The sequence below is a fragment of the Chiloscyllium plagiosum genome, chromosome 24 (genome assembly GCF_004010195.1).
Source record: "Chiloscyllium plagiosum isolate BGI_BamShark_2017 chromosome 24, ASM401019v2, whole genome shotgun sequence".
NCBI classification, from domain to species: domain Eukaryota; kingdom Metazoa; phylum Chordata; class Chondrichthyes; order Orectolobiformes; family Hemiscylliidae; genus Chiloscyllium; species Chiloscyllium plagiosum.
In genome coordinates, this window is record NC_057733.1 from 43206387 (window position 1) to 43231099 (window position 24713).

The 24713-nt window shown below is 39.1% G+C and overlaps 1 protein-coding gene across 1 annotated transcript in view; it reads left to right on the forward strand.

The window, feature by feature from the left end:
- LOC122562216 (dynein axonemal heavy chain 17-like) overlaps window positions 1-24713 on the forward strand; it is a 464703-nt gene that overhangs the window by 372294 nt on the left and 67696 nt on the right. The window contains exons 56-61 of the mRNA XM_043714924.1: window positions 1703-1864; window positions 7487-7720; window positions 10921-11085; window positions 11225-11320; window positions 16418-16635; window positions 21833-22040. Of these exons, the coding sequence (XP_043570859.1) occupies window positions 1703-1864; window positions 7487-7720; window positions 10921-11085; window positions 11225-11320; window positions 16418-16635; window positions 21833-22040 (1083 nt within the window). The remainder of the gene's footprint in view (window positions 1-1702; window positions 1865-7486; window positions 7721-10920; window positions 11086-11224; window positions 11321-16417; window positions 16636-21832; window positions 22041-24713) is intronic.

Consider the following 24713-nt stretch of genomic DNA (forward strand, 5'->3'; position numbering starts at 1 on the left):
TAATTAGAGTTGGCGGAACAGTTTCTCTGACAGCTCATTCCATGCACTCACCATCCTCTACATGAAAAAGTTGCCCCTTAGGTCCCTTTTAATTCTTTCCCCCTCACCTTAAACCTATGGCCCCTAATTTTGGATCCCCCCCCCCGACCCTGGGGAAATTATCTTGCCTATTGACCTTATTCATACCCCTCATGATCTTATAAACTTCTATAAGGTCACCCCTCAGCATCTGACACTCCAGGGAAAATAGCCCCATCTTATTCAGCCTCTCCCTATAGGTCAAATCCTCCAACCCTGGCAACATCCTTGTAAATCTTTTCTGAATGCTTGCAAATTTCACAACATCTGTCCAATGAGATCAGAATTGCACACAATATTTCAACAGTGGCCTAACCAATGTCCTATACACCTACAAAAGGATCTCCCAACTCGTATACTCAATGCACTGACCAATAAAGGCAAGCATACCAAACGTCGTCTTCAAGGAATTACGAACCTACACTCCAAGGTCTCTTTGTTCAGCAATGCTCCCCAGGACGGTACCATTAAGTGTGTAAGTCCTGGCCTGATTTACCTTTCCAAAATGCAACTCCTCACATTTATCTAAATTAAACTCCATCTGCCATTCCTCAGCCCATTGGCCCATCGGATCAAGATCCTGTTGTACTCTGAGGTAACCTTCTTCACTATGCACTACACCTCCAATTTTGGTGTCATCTGCAAACTTACTAAGCATACCTCCTGTATTCACATCCAAATCATTTATATAATTTATGAAAAGTAGTGGGCCCAGCACCAATCTGTGTGGCACACCACTGGTCACAGACCAGTCTGGAAAGTAACCTTCCAATACCACCCTTTGTCTTCTATCTTTGAGCCAGTTCTGTATCCAAATAGCCAGTTCTGCCTCTATTCCATGTAATCTATCCATGCTAACCAGTCAACCATGAGGAGTCTTGTCGACTGACAGACTGAAGTCCATACAGATCACATTCACCACTCTGCCCTCATCAATCTTCTTTATTACTTCTTCAAAAAACTCAATCAAGTTCGTGAGACAAAACTTCTGATGCAAAAACCCATGTTGGCTGTTCTTTATCAGTTCTTGCCTTCCAAATTCATTTAAATCCTGTCCCTCAGAGTTCCCTCCAACAACTTCCCACCACCAATCTCAGGCTCACCAGTTTATAGTTTCCTGGCTTTTCCTTACCACCTCTGTAAAATAGTGGCACAACGTTAGTCATCCTTCAATCTTCCAGTGCCTCACCTGTCGCTATCAATGTTACAAATATCTCAGCAAGGGACCCTGTAATCTCTTCCTTAGTTTCCCACAGAGTTATAGGGTATACTTCACCGGGTCCCAGAGATTTATCCACCTTTGTGCATTATAAGACATCCAGCACCTCCTCCCATGTAATATGGATACTTTTCAAGATTGACTATTTATTTCCACACATGCTCCATCCTCCATATCTTGAGTAAATCTTCCTCTTTAATTCAATGGAAATTATTATAAAGCTATAAGAAGAGTTTTTGATTGATAATAATTTAAAAATTATGAATGCATGAATTAAATGTGCAACAAAAGAGACTAAAATTTTATCTGCAAGTTAATCATTATATGATTTTGTAATTTCTTTACAATTTACAATATAGTAGTGCTTTGTCTTTTTAAAACTGTCAATGCTTTTTGATTTTGCAGGTTGTTTTATGTTTTTCACCTGTGGGTTCAATTCTACGAGTACGTGCTCGGAAATTTCCTGCATTGGTAAACTGCACATCTATAGACTGGTTCCATGAGTGGCCAGAAGAAGCTTTGGTATCTGTCAGTAAACGTTTCCTTGAGGAAACTGAGGGTATTGAGGTAAGAAAATTCTACTGTTTTCATTTGTATATATTCTAGTGCAAATGTAATAAAAACAGTAGTTTGTAAGATATTAACTGCATTGATTTTGGATTCAAGCCCTAAAGTTTTGAGTCAGTACCACCTGAAACAGAAAGCTAAATATGCAGACTTTTGAGGGAGGAAGTTGTTAATTGTAATTCCAACTGGGAGTAGAAGCAGACTTGTGCAAAATCAATCTGTGGTTTAGTTTGCTAGAGAAACAGAAGCTGATTTCGGCGCAAAAAAGCAGTCTGAGAGGTCAAACTCCATCAGTAGAAAGAAAATAAAACAGTGATTGAGAAGCTGTCAGAGTAAGCCCTTGAAGGTACAAAATTATTGGGCTCTTCAGAAGTTGAGAAGTACTGATTCTGAGAACAGTACAAAGAATGATTAGAAATATATACACTTTGGCAGATCTTTTATCCATAGAACTCAGGGTTGATACTGCTGCTGTTCAATTGACTTTCAATCCTAATGTTTGCAATACTAAAGAAATTGAAACTCTACCTAGAAGAACAGAATTTCTACATGCCATAGGGACTAACTGAGAAATCTGAGACCGACTGAAAACAATAATTGTTTGAGATCAGAGGGTCAGGCAACATCCTTGAAGAGAAAACAAACTAATATTTTGAGACTGGCCCTAATGCAATGAGGGGTACATCGGGTTCCAAGAGATCGATTATGTTAAGGGACTCTCTAGTCCAAGACACAGACAGACGTTTCTGTAGCCAGCAGTGAAAAATCAAAAGGGTGTGTTGCCTCCACAGTGCCAGGATCAAGGATGTCTCAGAGAGGGTGCAGAATGTTCTCAAGGGGGAGAGGGCCCAGCAGGAGGTCATTGTCTACGTTGGACTAACGACATAGGAAACACAAAACGTTGGGATTCTGAAGGGAGAATATAGAGAGTTAGGCAGGAATTTAAAAATGAGGTGCTCAAGACCAGTAATGTCTGGATTACTCCTGGTACTACAAGCTAGTGAGGGTAGGAATAGGAGGATAGAGTAGATAAATGCATGGCTGAGAGCTGGTGTATGGGAGAAGGATTCACATTTTTGGATCATTGGAATCTCTTCTGGGGTAGAAGTGACCTGTACAAGAAGGACAGATTGCACCTGAGCTGGGAGGGGACTAATATACTGACAGGGAGATTTGCTTGAGCTGCTCAGGAGGATTTAAACTAGTAAGGACCCAGGGTGATAATGAGGAAAGAGATCAATCTTAGACTGGTACAGTTAAGAAAAGAAGCAAGTCAAACAGTCAGGGTAGGCAGGGACAAAGCAGAGAACAAGGTAGGACTAATAAATTAAACTGCACTTATTTCAATGCAAGAGGCCAAACTGGGAAGGCAGATGAACTCAGCGCATGGTTCGGAACATGGGACTGGGATATCATAGCAATTACAGAAATGTGGCTCAGGGATGGACAAGTACTACAGGAAGGACAGAAAGGGAAGCAAGACAGGAAGGGGAGTGATGTTTTTGATAAGGGATAGTATTACAGCTGTACTGAAGGAGGATATTCCCAGAAATATATCCAGGGAAGTTATTTGGGTGGAACTGAGAAATAAGAAAGGGATGATCACCTTATTGAGATTGTATTATAGATCCCTAATAGTCAGAAAGAAATTGAGAAACAAATTTGTAAGGATATTTGAGTGATCTGTAAGAATAATAGGGTGGTTATGGTAGGGGATTTTAACTTTCCAAACATAGGCTGGGACGGCCATTGTGTTAAGGGTTTAGATGGAGAGAAATTTGTTAAGTACGCACAAGAAAATTTTCTGATTCAGTATATGGATGTACCAACTAGAGAGGCTGCAAAATTTGACCTACTCTTGGGAAATAAGGCAGGGCAGATGACTGACCTGTCAGTGGGGGAGTACTTTGGTGCCAGAGACTATAATTCTTTTAGTTTTAAAATAATGATGGAAAAGGACAGACCAAATCTAAAAGTTCTAAATTGGAGAAATTTTGATGGTGTTAGGTAAGAACTTTCAAAGCTGATTGGGGGAAGATGTTTACACTGTAAAAGGATAGCTGGAAAATGGGAAGCCTTCAGAAATGAGATAGAGAGTGCAGAGACAGTATATTCCTGTTATGGTGAAAGGAAAGGCTGATAGTTATAGAGAATGTTGGATGACTAAAGAAATTGAGGGTTTGGTTAAGAAAAAGAAGGAAGCATATGTCAGGTATAGACAGGATACATTGAGTAGAAGAATATAAAGGAGGGCAAAAAGGGGACATGCGATAGTTTTGGCAAAGAGAGTTATGGAGAATCCAAATGTTTTTACAAATACGTTAAGGACAAAAGTGTAATAGGGAGAGAATAGGGCTACTCAAAGATCAGCACGGCGCCTTTGTGTGGAGATACAGGAGATGGGGGAGATACTAAACAAGTGCTTTTCAACAGTGTTTACTGTGGAAAAGGACATGGAAGGTATAGAATGTAGGGAAATAGATGACAACATCTTGAAAAATGTCCATATTTCAGAGGAGGAAATGCTGGATGTATTGAAATGCAAAAAAGTGGATAAATCCCCATGACCTGATTAGGTATACCCTACGTATACCCTGTGGGAAACTAGGGAAGTGATTGCTAGGCCTTTTGCTAAGATATTTGTATCATCGATAGTCACAGGTGAGGTGCCAGAAGACTGGAGGTTGGCTAACATGGTGCCACTGTTTAAGAAAGGTGGTAAAGACAAGTCTGGAAAATATAGACCAGTGAGCCTGATGTTGATGGTGGGCAAGTTGTTGGAAGGAGTCCTGAGAGACAGGATGTACATGTATTTGGAAAGGCAAGAACTGATTAGGAATAGTCAACATGGCTTTTTGCGTGGGAAATCATGTCTCACAAACTTGATTGAGTTTTTTGAAGAAGTAACAAAGAGGATTGATGAGGGCAGAGCGGTAGATGTTATCTATGAATTTCAGTAAGGCGTGCGACAAGGTTCCCCATGGGAGACTGATTAGCAAGGTTAGATCTCATTGAATACAGGGAAAACTAGCCATCTGGATACAGAACTGGCTCAAACATAGAAGTCAAAGGGTGGTGATGGAGGGTTGTTTTTCAGACTGGAGGCTTGTGACCAGTGGAGTGCCACAAGGATCGGTGCTGGGTCTATTATTTTTCATCATTTATATAAATGATTTGGATGTGAGCATAAGAGGTAGAGTTAGTAAGTTTGCAGATGACACCAAAATTGGAGGTGTAGGGGCAATGATGAAGGTTACCTCAAATTTCAATAGGACCTTGACCAGATGGGCCAATGGACTGAGGAATGGCTGATGGAGTTTAATTTAGATAAATGCGAGGTGCTGCATTTTGAGAAAGCAAATCAGAGCAGGGCTTATGCACTTAATGGTAAGGTCATAGGGAGTGTTTCTGAACAAGAGACCTGGGAGTGCAGGTTCATAGCTCTTTGAAAGTAGAGTTGCAGGTAGATAGGATAGTGAAGAAGGCGTTTGGTATGCTTTCCTTTATTCATCAGACTATTGAGTGCAGGAGTTGGGAGGTCATGTTGCGGCTATACTGGACATTGGTCCAGTCATTTTTGGAATATTGTGTACAATCCTATCGGAAGGAAGTTGTGAAACTTGAAAGGGTTCAGAAAAGATTTACAAGGATGCTGCCAGGATTGGAGGATTTTAGCTATAGGGAGAGGGTGAATAAGCTGGGGCACTTTTCCATGGAGTGTCAGAGGCTGAGGGGTGACCTTATAGAGATCTATAAACTCATGAGGGGCATAGATAGGATAAAAAGACAAAGTCTCTTCCCTGTGGTGGGGGAGTCCAGAACTAGAGGGAATAGGCTTAGAGTGAGAGGGGTAAGATATAAAAGAGACCGAAGAGGCAACTTTGTCACGCAGAGGGTGGTGCGTATGTGGAATGGTCTGCCAGAGGAACTGGTGGAGGCTAGTACAATTGCAATATTTAAAAGGCATCTGGGTGGGTATATAAATAGGAAGGGTTTGGAGGGAGATGGACCGGGTGCTCTCCATGGAGCTGCCTGACTTGCTGTAATCTCCAGGTGTTTTTGCTTTCGGTACAGATTCCAACATCTGCAGTATTTTGCTTCCAAAAAGTATAATGTATATTTTCTACAATTTCTCCTTAGCTTGCCATTGAATGAGCATCATCACACAGGTAGTTGGCTGCCTTAATCTAGATCCAGCAATCTTCCAAGTTATCTTCCATTTTGCATACAAAGTCATCTTGAAGATTTAAATGATTCAAAGTTAAACACTACTGGTATTATGGAACCATCTCCAGGTGCATCTCACAGGAAATGGATTCTGTCAAAAAAATGAATACAAATAGTGTAATTTTCAAAATGCACTTACTAGTAAATTAATTATAATGATTTAGACAATCTCTTTCACTTTACGTTCATGGATATGTTTCAAAATCTATCTTTACATAAAATGGTGTTATAACAAGGCTATGACACCGTTGTTCTAGTCCCATGACTCCAACAGTCACAACATCAAATGTAAAACATTTTCCAGTTATTAAGGTGGCCAATTAAATAATCAGTTTAAATCAAATTTATTAAACAAATTTCTTATTAAACTCAAAATTACTGGTTTGGTTTAGAAACAAAATTTATTCAATTGAGATGCAAAACTCACTAATACATATGGATTGTAATATGGAAATATAAATGTTTATTCCTCTCCCTTAGCCCCAAAAAACATACATGTTTACTCACACCAGACAAATCTGTAAAGATTGGCTTTCTGGACAAAAAAGTATTGGCCCATGGGGTTTTAGTCCTTTAAAAGGAAACAAAACCTTTACACAGTCTTCTGGTCAGGGACCTTGTACTAGTAAATTAAATAGCTTAACTTGTCTCCAAAATCTTGGCAGATGCAGCCTGCTCATAAATTAAATATTAAGAAATTATTTCAATCACCCTTCCAGAAAAAGGAATGGATTTCATCCTAAATTCACGATGATAGGGATTTTCTTTTGGAAAAATCTGAAATATGTTAGTCACCTCCTTGCTTGTAGACAGGCAGGAGGCTGGAATAACACAGCAAGCCAGGCAACATCAGCAGGTGGAGAAGTCGACATTTCGGGTGTGACCCTTCTGCAGGACTGGGGACCCCATCCTGAAGAAGGGTTACACCCAAAGCATCGACTTCTCCACCTCCTGATGCTGCCTGGCTTGCTGTGTTCTCCCAGCCTCCTGCCTGTCTGCTTTGGATTCCAGCATCTGTAGTTTTTTTGTCTCTACCTCCTTGCTTGTAGTGTTTTTCCTCCAAAAGAAGACAAGAACAAACTCCAAACCACACACTTTTCAAAACAGACATGGGAGGAGGTCACCACCAAAAGAAGCATTTATTGCAAGTTGTATGATTTCCAGGAAACATTGCGAGAAGTATGTTCCAAAGTCTACAGTTACTTTTCAATGACCTCTGAAAGAAACTAGTCCAAAATTTGGAATAAAATAATTCTTTCACAATCTTTCAAAATATTAATCCCCAAATAAAATATTCAATATGAAACATTTTCATTACAGTTGTACTATTAATTTGCATGTTTTATTTAACACAAGTGCACTGAATACTTTATTGTATACTGAATTACCTTTCAGACTGACGTAAAGCATTCTATAAGCTTGTTCATGTCATTTGTACATAAAAGCGTCCAAGAGATGTCTTCAATCTACCTAACAACTGAAAGGCGCTACAACTACACCACTCCCAAAACATTTCTGGAACAAATAAAGCTCTATCAAAACCTGCTCTCAAAGCAAAGAAAAGAGTTGATTGCTAAAATGGATAGGCTTGAAAATGGTTTGGCTAAACTTAACAGTACTGCTGGCCAGGTTTGTAGATCTCTAATGTTTCATATTTATTATTGTAAATACTGAACATAAACGTAGAACAGAATCCTAACTTTTATTAGAATTGCAGCTAATATACTAAAGCTAGATGAATTTCTACGTGTGTTTTCCGTGATGAGACAAACACTAATCTATACTCCAAGAAAGTTCGCAGAGGATTGGAGAATAGCCAATACTGTTCCTTCATTTTAGAAGGGTGACAAGGATAATTCAGGAAATTACAGGCTGGTGAGCCTAACATTAGTGGTAGGGAAACTGTTGGAGAAGATTCTTAAAAACAGAATTTACACCAATTCCGAAAATATGGACTTATTAACAATAAGCAGCATGGCGTTGTGTGGGCGAGGTCGTGTCTCACAAACTTGATTGTGTTTTTTGAGGAAGTAACAAAGCCAATTGATGAGGGTAAGAAAACAAAGCCAGAGTTCAGTCAATTAACAAAGATAACTCATACTGAAGCTGAGGATGAGGCAGTTCCAGAGTGCGATTATATCAAAAACAGAGTTTTAATGAGGAAGTGGAAAGATAGAAAGCATATTATCAAGTTGGAGAGGGTTCAGAAGAGATTTACCAGGATGTTGCTGTGTATGGAAGGTTTGAGTTACCAAGAAGACTGGATTGGCTAGGACGTTTTTCACTGGAGCATAGGAGGTGAAGAGGCAATCTGATAGAAGTTTATAAAATAATGAGAGGTATAGATAGAGTTAATAGTAGTTGTCTTTTTCCTTGGATGGGGGAATTTCAAGACTAGGGGGTCACACTTTAAGGTGAGAGGACAGAGATTTTAAAAAGACATAAGAGGCAATTGTTTTACATAGAGAGTGATTTGCATGTGGAATTAACTTCTTGAGAAAGTGGGGGTTGTGAGTACAATTGCAACGTTTTTGGATAGATACATGAATAGGAAAGGTTTGGAGGGAAACAGGCCAGGAGCAGGCAGGTTGGACTAGTTTAGTTTGAGATGATGTTCGCATGGACTGGTTAGATTTAAGGGTCTGTTTCCGTGCTGTATGACTCTATAACTGCATAATTGCAGACCAATACTGGCGGCTTGTTCATCAAATAGTGGCACTGCACAGATATCTTAAAAGTTTTTAGATTAGATTAGATTTGATTACATTACATTACAGTGTGGAAACAGGCCCTTCGGCGCAACAAGTCCACACCGACCCGCCAAAGCGTAACCCACCCATACCCCTACATTTTACCCCTTACCTAACACTATGGGCAATTTAGCATGGCCAATTCACCTGACCTGCACATCTTTGGACTGTGGGAGGAAACCGGAGCACCCGGAGGAAACCCACGCAGACACGGGGAGAACGTGCAAACTCCACACAGTCAGTCGCTTGAGTTGTTGCAGGCATCACATGAAATGCCTATGGCAGGGGTGTTAGGAATATGGAAAATACCAGCGTCAACAAACAAGTATTATATATGACTGGAACTTCATAAAGATGTAGAGTGGTTCTGTAAAGTACAATACATGTCAGGTGATAATAAAACCAAACATATAATCAGACCAGTGCTGTTCATACCTAAACCATTCAAAGCTTTCAAAAACTATTTATTTAATTTGTAGTGAATTGTGTAAGACTAATACCAAAAGGAAAATTGGGACTTCAGTATATCCAATTATGAACATGCTAACTTTATACCTCGAGGCTGTTCTTTTCAGGACCATTACAGCAAGGGTAGTAGGCGAAAGGTTAATTAAGATTTTTATTCATTATGTATAACTATTTGAGGTACTCTCTGATCAGGATTCTGACTTCATGCCTAAAAATTTCCAAGAAATCTCTAGCAATTTGGGAATAAAACAATTGAAGCCAACTGAGTAACATTCACAAAGCTAGGGAACTTTTTAGATGTATTACCAGATTCTTAACAATCATGATTAAGGCACAATGTCACAACTCCTCATGGGATTCAGACAAAATTTTAGTTTTCTTATTATTTGCTATCAGATATTCTCTAATTTAATCAGATGGATTTAGCTCATCTGTGTTGGGTTATGACAATGAGATTAGGGGTCTATTAAAATTGATTAAGGAGAATTTCTTGAATGAGAAAGATATATCCTCAATGTGTGTCCGTGTTCCTGGAAAGGCTCTCAAGGCGGCTAATAGATTGTTAGCCCTTATTTCAAAGAGTTGGAATATAAGAGTAGGGAGTCTTGCTACAACTGTACATGTTGTGGTCGGACCACATCTGAAATACTGTGAGCAGTTTTGGTGTTTTATTTAAGGAAAGATATTATTTCAGTGGAGACAGTTCAGAGAATGTTCACTAGCTTGATCCCTGCTATAAACAGATTGTCTTAGGAGCAAAGATTAAATAAGTTAAGGCTCTACTCATTGAGATTTGGTAGAATAAGAGGTGATCTCATTGAAACGTATAGGATTTGTAATGGGCTGAGGATATTTCCCCTCATGGAAGAGTGTAGGGCCAGAGAGTATCATCTCAGAATAAGGAGTGCCAATTTAAGACAGAGATAAGGAGGAATTTCTTTTTTCAGAGGGCTGAGAGTCTTTGGACCTCTTTGTCACAGACAGCTGTGGGGGCAGGGTCCTCATGTATATTTAAAGCTGATATAGATTCTTTATCAGTAGGGGAATCAAGTGTTACGGGAAAAAAGACAGTGATGTGGACGTGTAGAATGTCAGATCAGACACATTCCTTTTGAATGGCAGATCAGGCTCTAGGAGCCAAACGGGATCCACCCGCTCCGACTTCTTACAGTCTTATAGTCATACAACACAGGAGGGCTTTTGGCCAATTCACTAAATGGAACCTTCCACCTTCGTCCCACCTCTCCCCAAATCCTGAATTCCACCCAGAGCCCTGCATAATTTTTGCTCTTCAGGTAATTGTCTAATTCTCTTTCTGAAGACATGCATCAAACTCTCAAGCATTGCAATTCAGATCCTAACTAGTCATTCTGTAAAACATTTTTGTATGTTGCCATTGCTCCTTTTGCCAATCATTTTTATTTGATGTCTTCTTGTTCTTGATCCTTCCAATTAGAACAGTTCTCCTCTATCTACCATGTTAATATCCCTCAGCCATTTGTTCTGCAAGAAGAGCAATTCCAGCGTTTCCAACTTATACATATACATATTCTCTTTTAATACTGTAATAAATTGTGAAACTAACAATTATGAATATATCTTTACATACAGGTAGATGATTTAAAAAGTAAACTTGCTATACAAGAAGTAGAGCTGCAGCAGAAGAATGAGGATGCAGACAAATTAATTAAAGTTGTTGGACAGCAAACAGAAATTGTGACCAAAAATAAAAAAATTGCTGATGAGGAAGAGAAGAAAGTACAAATCATTAATGAGGTAAAGCACTTTGTATTAATTTATTGACTTACTGCATTAATCTTTGAAATGTGAGGAGGTTTTCAGCCTTTTTATGTTTAGAATGTATAATAAAAGCACAAATTTAAGGAGGTTTTCAGTTTTTGTGTTTTATGTTTAGAATGTAAGGGAAAAACAACAGTCTTGTGAAGAAGACTTGGCAAAAGCAGAGCCAGCTTTAATTGCAGCACAAGAAGCACTGAATACATTAAATAAGGTAAAACTAAGAAATAATGGACAATGTGCAATGGCATTGTTCATGGGTTGCATGTAATTTATTTGGAATGGTTTTTATTCTGAACTGGAATATTGACCATACTTAGAGCAGGCAGCACAACACAATATGGCAGGGCGTGCAACATTTCTTTGGAATAAAACATTGAGAGGTGAGAAAAATTAATATGTTTGGATTGAGAAGCTACCTCAGCATTTGTCATGATGCATTGAAGCAGAGAATCCCAGCCAACACACTCCTATAAATATGAAGTGAATTTATATCTGCCTAAATATTAGAAAGCAAGGTGATTTTATGAAATTGCATTCTTGTCACAGCAATTTGGCCAAAGGATGCATGCATTTAGAATTTAGATAAATGCCCCCATGATTTATAAATCATTTATCTCCTGTTGTGTGACATTTCATGTCTGAAATATCCCTCTAGTAACAGGACTTTACATTTACAGGTCAGGTATAATAGTTATAGACATTGTAAAGATGCCTTTACTTGATCTTAAGCTCAGTTGGCTTGACAGCTGATTTATGATGCAGAGTGCTGCCAACAATGTGGGTTCAATTTGCATACTGTTGGCATCACTCTGCATCATAAACCAGCTGTCAAGCCACCTGAGCTTAAGATCAAGTAAAGGCATCTTTACAATGTCTATAACTATTATACTTGACCTGTAAATGTAAAGGCTGTGGTTACCATGAGGGACTCTCCTTCTGAACCTCCCCCCATCACTTGAGGTGAGGTGGTTCTCAGGTTAAACCACCACCAGTCAAGTATCCCTAATGAAAGAGCAGCCCTATGGTCTAATAAGACAATGGCAATTTTGCCATTTAATAAAAAGCCAGAGCATAAATAGTGACCACCAATGTGACTATTTCCTCTTGCATGTAGCATTTTAGGAAATATTATTTCAGAATGGATATTATTTCAGAATGGAATTTTCACTTTTGTGCAGTTAAAACTAGATTTTTTCAATGGTCATAAGTTCTCATGAGACTGCCCAAACCAGTTTCACTAAGTACTCTTACAGAGAAGATTCACGTGAACTACTGTTTTTAAATTTGGAAATTAACACCTGATAGCTTTTGTTTCTACCTAGATCATGAAATTTAACTCTCAATCGTTAATCTAATACAAGAGGGAATTTATAAATGTTATGTAAGATTGCTTCTGAATTACTTGTTTCATCTTTCTCTGGAGTTTACATGGTTTAACGTTAACTATCTATGACATTGAATTTAAATTTCATTTCTGGATGATTGTGGGTTTGGCACATATGCAGAAAAGCTTCTTTTAAAAAAAAAATATTCTTATTTATTTCCTTATCTTAGTTTCTAAATGGCTTAATGTAATCATTGTATGTTTTCAATTGCATTGAAACTGGAATAAGGATTGTGAATCCTGCTGGACTGCATAGATCAGTTGGTGTGGCAGATAGAGGCAATGAGGAGTTTACAAGAACAAGAGGATATCTTGGGAAGAGTGCAGAATATTCTGCTAGGGGATAGTAATCAGCTAGAGGCTGTTGTGACTTTGGTAGGGAAAGGGATGAGGTTCTGCAGAAAGAATATTGGAACCTTACCAGGAAGTTAAAAAGTAGGTCTCAAGGGTAGTAATAATATCTGGACAACTCCTGGTGCTACGTACTGGAGAGGTTAGCAATAGGAGGATAGAGCAAGATGAATGTGTGACTGAGGAGCTGGTGCAGAAGGCTAAAATTAACATTTTTGGACAATTGGGACCTCTTCAGGATTAGAAATGACCTGTATAAGAGAGAGGGGTTCCATCTAAATTAGAAAGGGGCCAATATCTTTGTGGGGAGATTAGCTAGTGCTATTTGGGAGGCTTTAAACTAGTAAAGTGGGGTGGGTACCAAAGCAATATTGAAAATGTGGAAAAGACTGAGGCTAGTACAGTAAATAAGGGAAGCAAGTTAAATAGACAAAACAGAAAGTAGCTTGGCAGAGAGCGAGATAAGACTGATAAATTAAACTGTATTTATTTCATTGAAAAAAGGCCCGACAGGTAAACGCAGATGACCTTATGGCATGATTGGGAATATGGGACTGCGATATCACAGTTCTTACGGAAACTTGGATCAGGGATAGGCAGGACAGAAAGGGAGACGAGAGTGGAGGGAGAGTGGCGTTTTTGGTTGGGGAGATCATTACAGCTGTACTTACAGATATCATCCAGTGAAGTTATATGTGTGGAACTGACAAATAGGAAAGAGATAATCACCTTGCTGGGATTGTATTATGGGCCCCAGTAGTCAGAATAATAGAGTTGTAATGGTAGAGGATTTTAACTTTCCAAATATAGACTGGGACTCTTTATGTGGTAAGGGCTTGGATGGGGAAGAATTTATTAAGTGTGTACAAGAAAACCTATGGAAACTCTAGGTTGTACCTATTAGAGGAGCATAACTTGACCTTCTGTTGGGAATTAAGGCAAGGCAAGTGACTGAGGTGTCAGTTAGTGAGTACTTTGGGGCAAGTGATCATAATTATATTAGTTTTAAAATTGTTACAGGAAAGGGTAGAACTGATCAAAAACGTTTTAAATTTCTAAATTAGAATAAGGCCAACTTTGACAGTATTGGACAGGAATTTCAAAAGTTGATTGAGGGAAGCAATTTGTAGGTAAAGGAACATTTAGAAAGTGGGAAGCCTTTAAAAATGTGATATCAAGAATTCAGCGACAAGATGTTTCTATTAGTGTGAAGGGCAAGGCTGGTAGGTGTAGGGAATGTTGGATGACTAGACAAATTGAGGCCCTGGTCAAGAAAAAGGAAACATATGTCAAGTATAGACAGCTGGGATTGAATCCCTATAGGAGTATAAGGGCAGAAGGAGTATACTTAAGAAGGAAATCAGGAGGGCTAAAAGGGGACATGAGACAACTTTGGCAAATAGTGTTAAGGATTCTATCAGTGCACTAAGGGCAAAAGAGCAACTAGGGAGAGAATAGGGCCTCTCAAAGATCAATGTGGTTGTCTATGTGTGGAACCACAGTAGACGGATGAGATACTAAACAAATATTTTGCATCAGCATTTATTGTGGAGAAGGACATGGAAGCTGGGAAACTTGAGGAAGTAAATAATGATGTTTTGAAAAGAGTTCATATTATAAAGGAAGAGGTACTGGAGTTCTTAAATTGATAAAGGTACATATTCTCTGGGACCTGATCAAGTGTTTCCCAGAACTTTGTGGGAAGCTGGAGAAGAGATTGCTGGGGCCCTTGCTCAGATATTCATATCATCGAAAGCTGCAGTAAGGTTACAGAAGACTGGACGTTGGCTAGTGTGGTGCCAATATTTAAGAAATGCTGTAAGTAAAAGCCAGGAAACTATATGTCAGTGGTGGGTAAGTTGTTGAGGGGATTCTGAGGGACATGGTTTACAAACATTTGGAAAAGCAAGGAAATAGTCAACAAGGCAGGACTCACACATTTAATGGTAAGGTCCTGAAGATAGTTGCTGAGTAAAGGGACTTTGGAGTGCAGGTTCTTGGTTTCTTGAAAATGAAGTCGCAGGTAGATAGGATAGTGAAGAAGGTGTTTGGTATGCTTGCCTTTCTTGGTCAGAACATTGAGTAAAAGAGTTGGGAGGACATGTTGCAGCTGTACAAGACATTTTTAGGCTACTTTTAGAACACTGTATAAAGTATAGAAAGAAAAATAAAGAGAGAATATAAGATTGGAATTAAGTGCAAGAGAAGAAATTAAAAAGGAACAGTAATTTATAAAATAAACTTAATATTTGTAAAATTTCCAACAGCATGGTTGGGTACAAAAATTGGCAAATTAAACCATCATGCTTACTTGCCAGTTTTTTTCTAACTTTGCTCAGGAGAGTGCAAAGTGGGATCCAGAAATCCAGGCAGTTCAGATTATTGGCCAATTGATTTGTTAATAATATCATAAGGCATCAGAGCAGAAGTTGGCCATTTAGTCCATTAATGAAGTTTCCCACCTTTTATCTTAGCCCGCTTGGCACAACAGCCTCATTCCTGAAGAAGGGCTTATGCCCGAAACATTGATTCTCCTGCTCCTCGGATGCTGCCTGGCCTGCTGCGCTTTTTCAGCACCCATGAGTTTGACAGCTCCAAGTTGCTAAATTGTTTAACTCCTCTTGGTACTGACCATATGATCAAGTTGCTCTTAACGTTATAGCTGGAAATCTCTTCTGAGTTTCACTACAATTTGTTCTGTGTAAATTGATTCCAATCTACCATGTCATACTGCCTACTATGTCATATAAAGCTCTCCTTCAATACTGTGTGATGGTGAAACAGGCTGATTAAAATGTTGGCATCTTACTTGACCCTGAAGTATGATTTCAGACCCATATCCATACCATCCCTGTTGAATAAGTTCTATTAACTCAATATCATTTGCTTTTGTCTGTCCCTTAGCTTTTGTCTGTCCTCTATTATATCCAGACATGAGTATTTAAAATACTACAGTTGATGACTTGCCTTGTCCCATGTAATATAAACATGAGCTTACCCAAAACTCAGCTGCCCATACTTTAATTGCATTAAGCACCAACCATCCATCACTCTTGTATTCATGTCCCACACTTGCTCATGAACTGGGAACACTTCATTTTAAAAATTCTCAACCTTGTCATCAACTCTCTGTGAGGCCCTTGCCAAATCTCTCCACCCCTCTCATTCATTAAACACTGAAGAAGATCATTTCGCCATTGAGTCTGCATGGATTCTTTCGAAGATTTTGTCCCATTCCTATATAATTCCAAATGTTTGCAAATGGAATTTGATCCTTTGAAACTTTATTTAAGTCATACCAAGATAGAAATGATTTTGTTAGGGTAAAGAGAGGACATTTCTGGCTCACCAGAAAAATTGAAATTTTATTCAGATCGGTATCCATTCACCAAATTTCCTCTGCTATGCAGCACAAAGAAATGCAGCACAATTACCTTGACTGGAAAAGTCGAAAAACTCTTTTCTCTTCAGCCTATTTTCTTGAGCAGTGTGCCTTCAACAAATATATTATCTTAGAATGTTAATTTTCATGTTTTGTTTTAAACTATTAACCTGATTCTTTTTTCTTATTAGAACAACTTGACAGAGCTGAAATCTTTTGGCTCCCCACCAGATGCTGTAGTTCTTGTGGCAGCTGCCGTAATGATCCTTTTAGCACCAAGTGGAAAACTCCCAAAGGACAAAAGCTGGAAAGCTGCTAAAGTTATGATGGGTAAAGTGGATAGTTTTTTAGATTCACTAATAAACTATGACAAGGAACACATCCCTGATTCTTCTTTGAAAGCTTTCCGGTATGTCAATGAATTTTTAAGTCTTTGATTGCTTTGAATTTTACAACTCTATATTAGTTAAAACAATCTATACATTTAATAAATTCTGTCTTATAGTTATGAATGTATTTTTGTTCATTCATCGTGTGTTAATCCAATGGTAATTGCATGAGCTATAAATTGATAGCAAGTCTATGATTTTTCTTTAAATCTGACATTTTTCTGACAAATATGCAAATTTGCATAATTTTTATTGTACACTTCAATTTGAAACATATGTACCGAGAAATTTTCTTTTATACCCTACATAGTCTATTAATCCTGAAAATGAGAATCAGGAAATGCGCTTGCTTTCACAGTCAAAGGTGTATCAATTGCCAAATTAAGTAAAGACTATTTGAGGCATCCTTCATCGATGATTGAAATGGACCTGAGGACTTTACATATGTAAATAGGTGGTCTAGAGCAGCTCAATGATCCTGCTGCTGCACTGTCTTGTTGTGAGATATCTGCACCATTGTAAACATCAGTCAGGGGGAGAAAATCTGTTGCATTGTGAAATCAAAATGAATCCAGGTATAATTAATAGGCTCTATTAAACATACTTATTTTCAAGGAAGGGTAAGAGTATACATGCTGCTGAAACCTGACAGGCTATAACAAATTTCCTTCTCACATGCTGAGCAGTTATATCAGAGAAAACATATTGATTCATAGAGTCATAGAGATGTACAGCACGGAAACAGATCCTTCGGTCTAACCCAATTTAGTCCCATCTGCCAGCACCCAGCCCACATCCCTCCAAATACTCATCTAGATGTTGCAATTGTACTAACCTCCATCACTTCCTCTGGCAGCTCATTCCATATACGTACCACCTCTGCATGAAAACGTTGCCCCTTAGGTCTCTTTTATATCTTTCCCCTTTCACCCTAAACCTATGCCCTCTGGTTCTGGACTCCCCCGCCCCAGAGAAAAGATTTTGTCTATTTATCCTATCCATGCCCTTCATGATTTTATAATCTCTATAAGGTCACCCCTCAGCCTCTAACGCTCCAGGGAAAACAGCTCTAGCCTATTCAACCTCTCACTATAGCTCAAATCCTCCAAACCTGGCAACAGGTTTGTAAATCTTTTCTGAACCCTTTCAAGTTTCACAACATCTTTCCGATAGGAAGTAGACCAGAATTGCATGCAATATTCCAATAGTGGCCTAACCAAGGTCCTGTATCGAAACAACGTGATATCCCAAATCCTGTACTCAATAATCTTACCAATAAAGGAAAGCATACTAAACATCTTCTTCACTATCCTATCTACTTGCGACTCCACTTTCAAGGACCTATGTACCTGCACCTATGTCTCTTTGTTCAGAAACACTCCCTAGGACCTTTCCATTAAGTGTATAAGTCCTATCCTGATTTGCCTTCCCAAAATGCAGCACCTCACATTTATCTAAATTAAATTCCATTTGCCACTCCTCAGCCCATTGGCTCATCTAATCAAGATCCCATTGTAATCTAAAGTAACCTTCTTCACTGTCCACTACACCTCCAATTTTGGTGTCATCTGCAGACTTACTAACTCTACCTCTGATGCTCACATCCAAATCATTTATATAAATGATGAAAAGTAATGGACCCAGCACCGATCCTTGTGGCACACCATTGGTAATTGATCCTTTTCTATGCATATCTGCCAAGTTCTTTTGGGACAATGATATAAACACTAAAATTTGACCATGAACATTTACTTCTTTACTCCCATCTCCACTGCCCCCAGAAATCTGTTTGGCATGAGGTATTATTTTGTAGTAGCATTCCCAGCTTGTTGGGAAGGTAATATGGATGCTCTCTTGTTATTACCAGAAAGGGAACATGTAAGGTTGGAGTAGGATTGCAGGTTCTCTGCAGGCAAGAACATTTCTGAAACTCTGTCAAGAAAAAGACTGTATCATTACCAGTGAGGATACAGACATCTGGACCAGAATCTATATCAGGAACCTGAATAGCACTAAATGCTGCAAAATGGATGGAAATTGACTTAATTCCTCATCTATTTATAAACTGTTTTTCAAACATTTTATCTTTTTTTCTTTAGCAAGGACTTGAAGGATACACATTTTTAGATCATTGGAATCTCTTCTGGTGATTCTGAGATAGAAGTGACCTAAATGAGAAGGAGGCATTGCACATGTTTTGGAAGGGGACTAATATAATGATGGGGAGATTTCCTAGAGCTACTCGGGAGGGTTTAAACTAGTAAAGGGGTGGGTGGGTGGGAGGATTGGGATCCACAGGTATAGTGGGAAAAGTGATCAGTTTGAAGCTAGTGCAGTTGAGAAAAGGAACAAGTCAAACAGTCAAGGCAGGCAGGAGCAAGGCAAAGAATGAGGTAGGACTGATAAATTATTTATTTCAATGCAAGTGGCCTGACAGGTAAGGCAAATGAATTTAGGACATGGTTGGGTACATGGGACAGGGATATCATAGCTATGGCAGAAATATGCGTTAGAGACTGCAACTTCATGTTCCAGTGCATAAATGCTGTAGGAAGGAAAGAAAAGGGGTCAAGAGAGGAGGGGAAATGGTATTTCTGATTAGGGATAACATTATTGCTGTGCTTAGGGAGGATATTCCTGGAAGTACATCCATGGAAGTTACAGAGGAACCTCGATTATCCAAACTTCGATGATCTGAATTACAATATATCCAAATAATATTGCAATGTGCCGATGCTTGGCTAAACTGTGTTATCCAGCATTCAATTACCTGACATTTGATTATCCGAACAAAATACTCACCCCCACCCCATGTCATTCGGAAAATTGAGGTTCCTCTGTATATGAATTGAACTGATAAATAAGAAAGGCATTTATCATCTTATTGGGATTGTACTATAGACCCCCAATATTCACCAGGAAATTGAGAACCAAATTTGTAAGGAGGTCTCAGTTATCTGTAAGAATAATAGGGTGGTTATGTTAGGGGATTTTAACTTTCCAAACATATTTTGGAACTGCATTTGACAAAGCTGCACAGGGTAGACTGATTAGCAAGGCTAGATCATGTGCAATATAGGGAGAACTAGCGATTTGCACACACAATTGGCTTTAAGGTACAAGAGAGGGTAGTGATGGAGGATTGCTTTTGGATTGGAGGCCTCTGACCATCAGTGTGCTGCAAGAATCAGCGCTGGGTCCACTGCTTTTTGACATTTACATAAATGATTTAGATATGAATACAGGAGGTAACAATAACTTTGAAATGACACCAAGATTGGTGATGTAGTGGACAGCGAAGAGGATTACCTGAGTACAATGGGACCCTGATCAGATGGGCAACTTTGGCCAAGGAGTGTCAGATGGAGTTTAATTTAGATAAATGTGAGATGTGGACTTTGATAGGGCAAATTAGGGCAAGATGTGTACATTTAATGGTAAGGGTTGTTGCCCGAAACGTCGATTCTCCTGTTCCTCGGATGCTGCCTGACCTGCTGTACTTTTCCAGCACCACACTCTCGACTCTAATCTCCAGCATCTGCAGTCCTCACTTTTGCCCATTTATTGGTAAGGTCCTGGGGAGTTTTGCCAAACAAAGTGACCTTGGGGTGCAGGTTCATCTTCCTTGAAAGTGGAGTCACAGGTCGACAGGGGAGTGAAGAAGGTGTTTGGTACACTCACCTTTATTGGTTAGTGCATTGAGTATAGGAGTTGGGAGGTCATGTTGCAGCTGTACAGGTCATTGGTTAGGCCAAGCTATAGGGAGAGGCCGAATGGGCTAGGGCTATTTTCACTGGAACATCAGAAGCTGAGTGGTGACCTTACAGAAGTTTATAAAATCATGAGGGACATGGGTAAGGTAGGGCATAGGTTTAAGACAAGAGGAGAAAGATTTAAAAGGGACCTAAGGGGCAACTTTTCATGCAGAGGGTGGTGTGTGCATGGAATGAGCTGCCAAAGGAAGTGGTGGAGGCTGGTACAAAGTCAAAAGTGGCCTCCCACTCTAAAGCTCCTCAGGTACGCCTGCTACATGGTGGATATTCAGAAGCCTGTTGGGGATTGTGTTTACCTTGCTAAAGCTATCAAGTCGCTGAACATTTTCCTACATTGGATCCTAGTTTTTTTTCAACTTACTTCTGTGACAGGCAGCATCAACAATGTTCACACCAATTACTCTATGGACAGCTTCTCCTGCCACCCTCCCAGAAAAGAACCTTCCTCTTAAACCCTCCTGGCTTCTAGCACCCTTAGATCCCTATGAAAATAAAAGTTTGTCTTGCTCCAAGTTCCAGACTTCTGGATTTCCCAAGAATTCATATAAATTATTTCTTTTTGAGTCACAATAACAGCCATAGTAAAGTCTGCCATGGTAAGTTTAAATTAAATGTAAATCATGTCCACAAGCAAGTTCGCTCTACCCTATTCCATGGCAGCCATGAATAATATTAAAATCTATTCCAATAAAAATTAAGTCACTGTCTTCTTGAAACTTGAAATTCTTGAGTTTCTGTTTCCCTCATTCTGTCTTGAGAACCTAATAAGCAACCTGATTTCCATTTTCCCCTTAGGCAGCAACTAAAACATCATTGAAAGTCTGAATTGCAATGTCCTTGAGTATGGAAGAGCTAAAACGTCATCACCACCATCACCTTAACAAACAACCAATCCACTTCACCACTGCATACCCTTAACCAACCTTTACCCCAAACTCTTGCAATTTACCAGAGGGCCTCTGCCAACCATATGTGTCTCTTTTTGGATATTCGCTCCTCATTTAACTTTACTCTCTACTCAGAGCCATTGTAGATTTATCTGTGAAAAATATTTATCAAACCTTCCTTAACCATTCTTTGGCAAAGCATTTTATCCTCCCAGAAATCTCTGGATGCATTCCCAAATGATTATTACCAGTATTGTTTTATTGAAGACCGAATGCTTCTAAAGACATTTTGATTGTATCTTAGATTATTTACCACAAAATGAAGATTTTCTGTAAATTATTTGCAGCTTTTGTCTTACATGAACTTTTATTTGATTGACACTTCAGTGTTTGAGCTCCACTGTAATACTCAGTGAGTTATATTATATTTCCATTTGTTTTCTATCATGGTTCTCATGTATGTGATTACATTTTTTAAGGACAGCTTTCTTTAAATGAATTATTAACATTTCAACAACATTGATATAAAATTTACTTGCTCACATCATTGGTTCCAGGCCAATTCTTGATAATGCAATGTTTGATCCTGATTTTATTCGTACTAAATCCATTGCTGCAGCTGGTCTGTGTTCATGGTGCATAAATATTGTCAAATTTTATGAGGTCTTTTGTGAAGTGGAACCCAAGAGGATAGCTCTGGCACAGGCCAATGCTGAACTGGCAGCTGCACAGGAGAAACTTGCTGGTATCACACGTATGATAAATGTGAGTGTGCATGTCAAATAATGTACAAATTTCAATAGTTATTTTAAGTATTATTAAGAATTTTTAATACCCATGATAGAGAATAATGTACTTGAAAAGTTGTGTATTTGTCAGATTGCGTATATGCCTTAAATATTGCTACAACATGGCAGTGAACCCTTCTGTTAATGAAACCAAACACCCAGAAAAGCTCATCTCACCTCATAATCCGTTAAAATATGAGTGACAGAGAATTCCAAAATTCCACTGTTTAAAGAAAATAATACCAATTTATTCTTTAACTCTAAAACTGAACACTAAACTACAACTATTCACAACTCTAAGACCCCCTTTCTCTTAACTGCTTATTATTTGCCTCCAACACTATGACAATATACTGTTCTAATAAAACTCTTACATCAACTTAATTTCAAAACCATACAGTGGCTGTCATCATTGGTGTCTGCTTGTTCTGGCTGAAGATCTCTCTGGGCATTCTACTTTCTATTAATGAGAATATTTTTTATATGAAAAGGTACCTTTGATAGAGAGTGTTTCAATCTTTTGTCTCTCTCTCTCTCTCTTTCAATGGCAGTTACTCTGTGTGACTTTTAAAATTCCTGCTTTTTTATACCCCCAACATCCGATCATCTTATTGGTTCGAGATTGGCAAAACAATAAATTCAAACTCAATTGGGTTTTAGTATCCTGGGGCATAATTTAACCACTCAGTTCAAATTCGAATTGTTGTCAAAACAGCAGCCAATTCAGGTATTTATTTCACAGCCAAATATTACATATTTTAAATTTTCCAGTACACTCTGAGACTGCTAGTTATTCATATGACAGGTGCTTGTAAGCTCTTAGTGCAAAACAACATTCACTCTCTCTTAAAGGTCAGTGCACACCTTCAACTTCATAACAATATATCATCTCCAAGTGGGCCATAAATGATTATTGTGATTCAAGCTATTTCTGAATGACTTTTAAATCCTAATTCTATCTTACACAAAAACAATTATACTATGATGGACATTGTCTAATCAACCTGTTCAGTGATGTGTTTAAATATCGCTGGAACAGGTGGGACTTGAGTTAGGTCTCTTGGCATCGGGTTGGGACATAATTAAGTCACAACAGGCCATAAAATAATGCTTGGAGTCTGAAGGGCCAAGAATTTGATACACTTTACTAGCTATAGTCATTTCCAATCAACCCTGTCCAGACACACTTCTGGAACAGATTGGACTTGAAACTTGATGTCCTGACCCTTAGTCATAGATTCATAGAGCTGTAGCATGGAAATAGACTATATATTTTAGAATCATAGAATCACTACAGTATGGAAACAGGCCCTTCAGCCCAACACATCCATACTGACCTTCCGAAGAGCAATCCACCCTTGACTAATGCATGTAACCTACACATTCCTGAACACTATGGGCAATTTAGCATGGCCATTTCACCTAACCTGCACATGTTTGGATTGTGGGAGGAAACCGGAGGACCCGGAGGAAACCCACACAGACACAGGGAGAATGTGCAACCTCCACACAGACAGTTGTCTGAGATTGGAATCAAACATGGGTCCCTGGCACTGGGGGGCAGCAGTACTAACCACTGAGCCACCGTGCTGCCAATTTTTATAAAATCCCTACAGACCCTTTGGTCCACCTCATCCATGCCATACAGGTATCCTAAGTTAATTTAGCCCTACTCTTTAGCAATTGGCCCACATCCCTCTAAACCCTTCCTATTCATATACCCATCCAGGTGCCTTTTAAAAGTTACAATTGTATCAGCCTTCACCACATCCCCGGTAGCTCATTCCAGACATGCACGACCCCCTGCGTGAAAAGGTTGCTCTTCAATCTCTTTTAAATCTTTCTTCTCTCACCTTAAACCTATTTCCTCTAGTTTTGAACACTTCTACTCCGGAGAAAAGTCCCTATCCATGCAATTCATGATTTTATAAACTTCTATAAGGTCACCTCTCTGCTTCTCATGCTCCTGGGAAAACAGCCGCAGCCTCTTCAGCCTCTCCTTATAGCTCAAACCCTCCAACCTTGGCAACCTCCTTGTAAATCTTTTCTGAATCCTTTCAAATTTCACAACATCCTTCCTGGGAGACCAGAATGGAATGCAGTATTCCAAAAGTGCCCCAGCAATGTCCTGCACAGTACAACATGACCTTCCAACTCCGATACTCAATGCATTGACCAATAAAGGCAAGTATACGAAATGTATTCTTCACTATCCTGTCTACCCATGACTCCACTTTCAAGGAACTGTGAACCAGCACTCCAAGGTCTCTTTGTTTGGCAATACTCCCCAGGATCTTCCTATTACGTATATAAGTCCTCCCTGATTTGCCTTTCTAAAATGCACCACCTCACATTTATCTAAATTAAATTCCTCTGCCACTCCTCGACCCAATAGCCCATCTGATCAAGCTCTCATTGTACTTTGAAGTAACCTTCTTTGCTGTCCACTACACCACAAATGTTTGGCGTCATCTGCAAACTTACTAACCATACCTCCTATGTTCACGTCCAAATCATATATATTAATGACAAAAGGCAGTGGACTCAGCACCGATCCTTGTGACACAGTGCTAATCACAAGCTTCCAGTCCAAAAAGCAACCCTCCACCACCACCCTCTGTCTCCTAACTTTGAGCCAGTTTTGCATCCA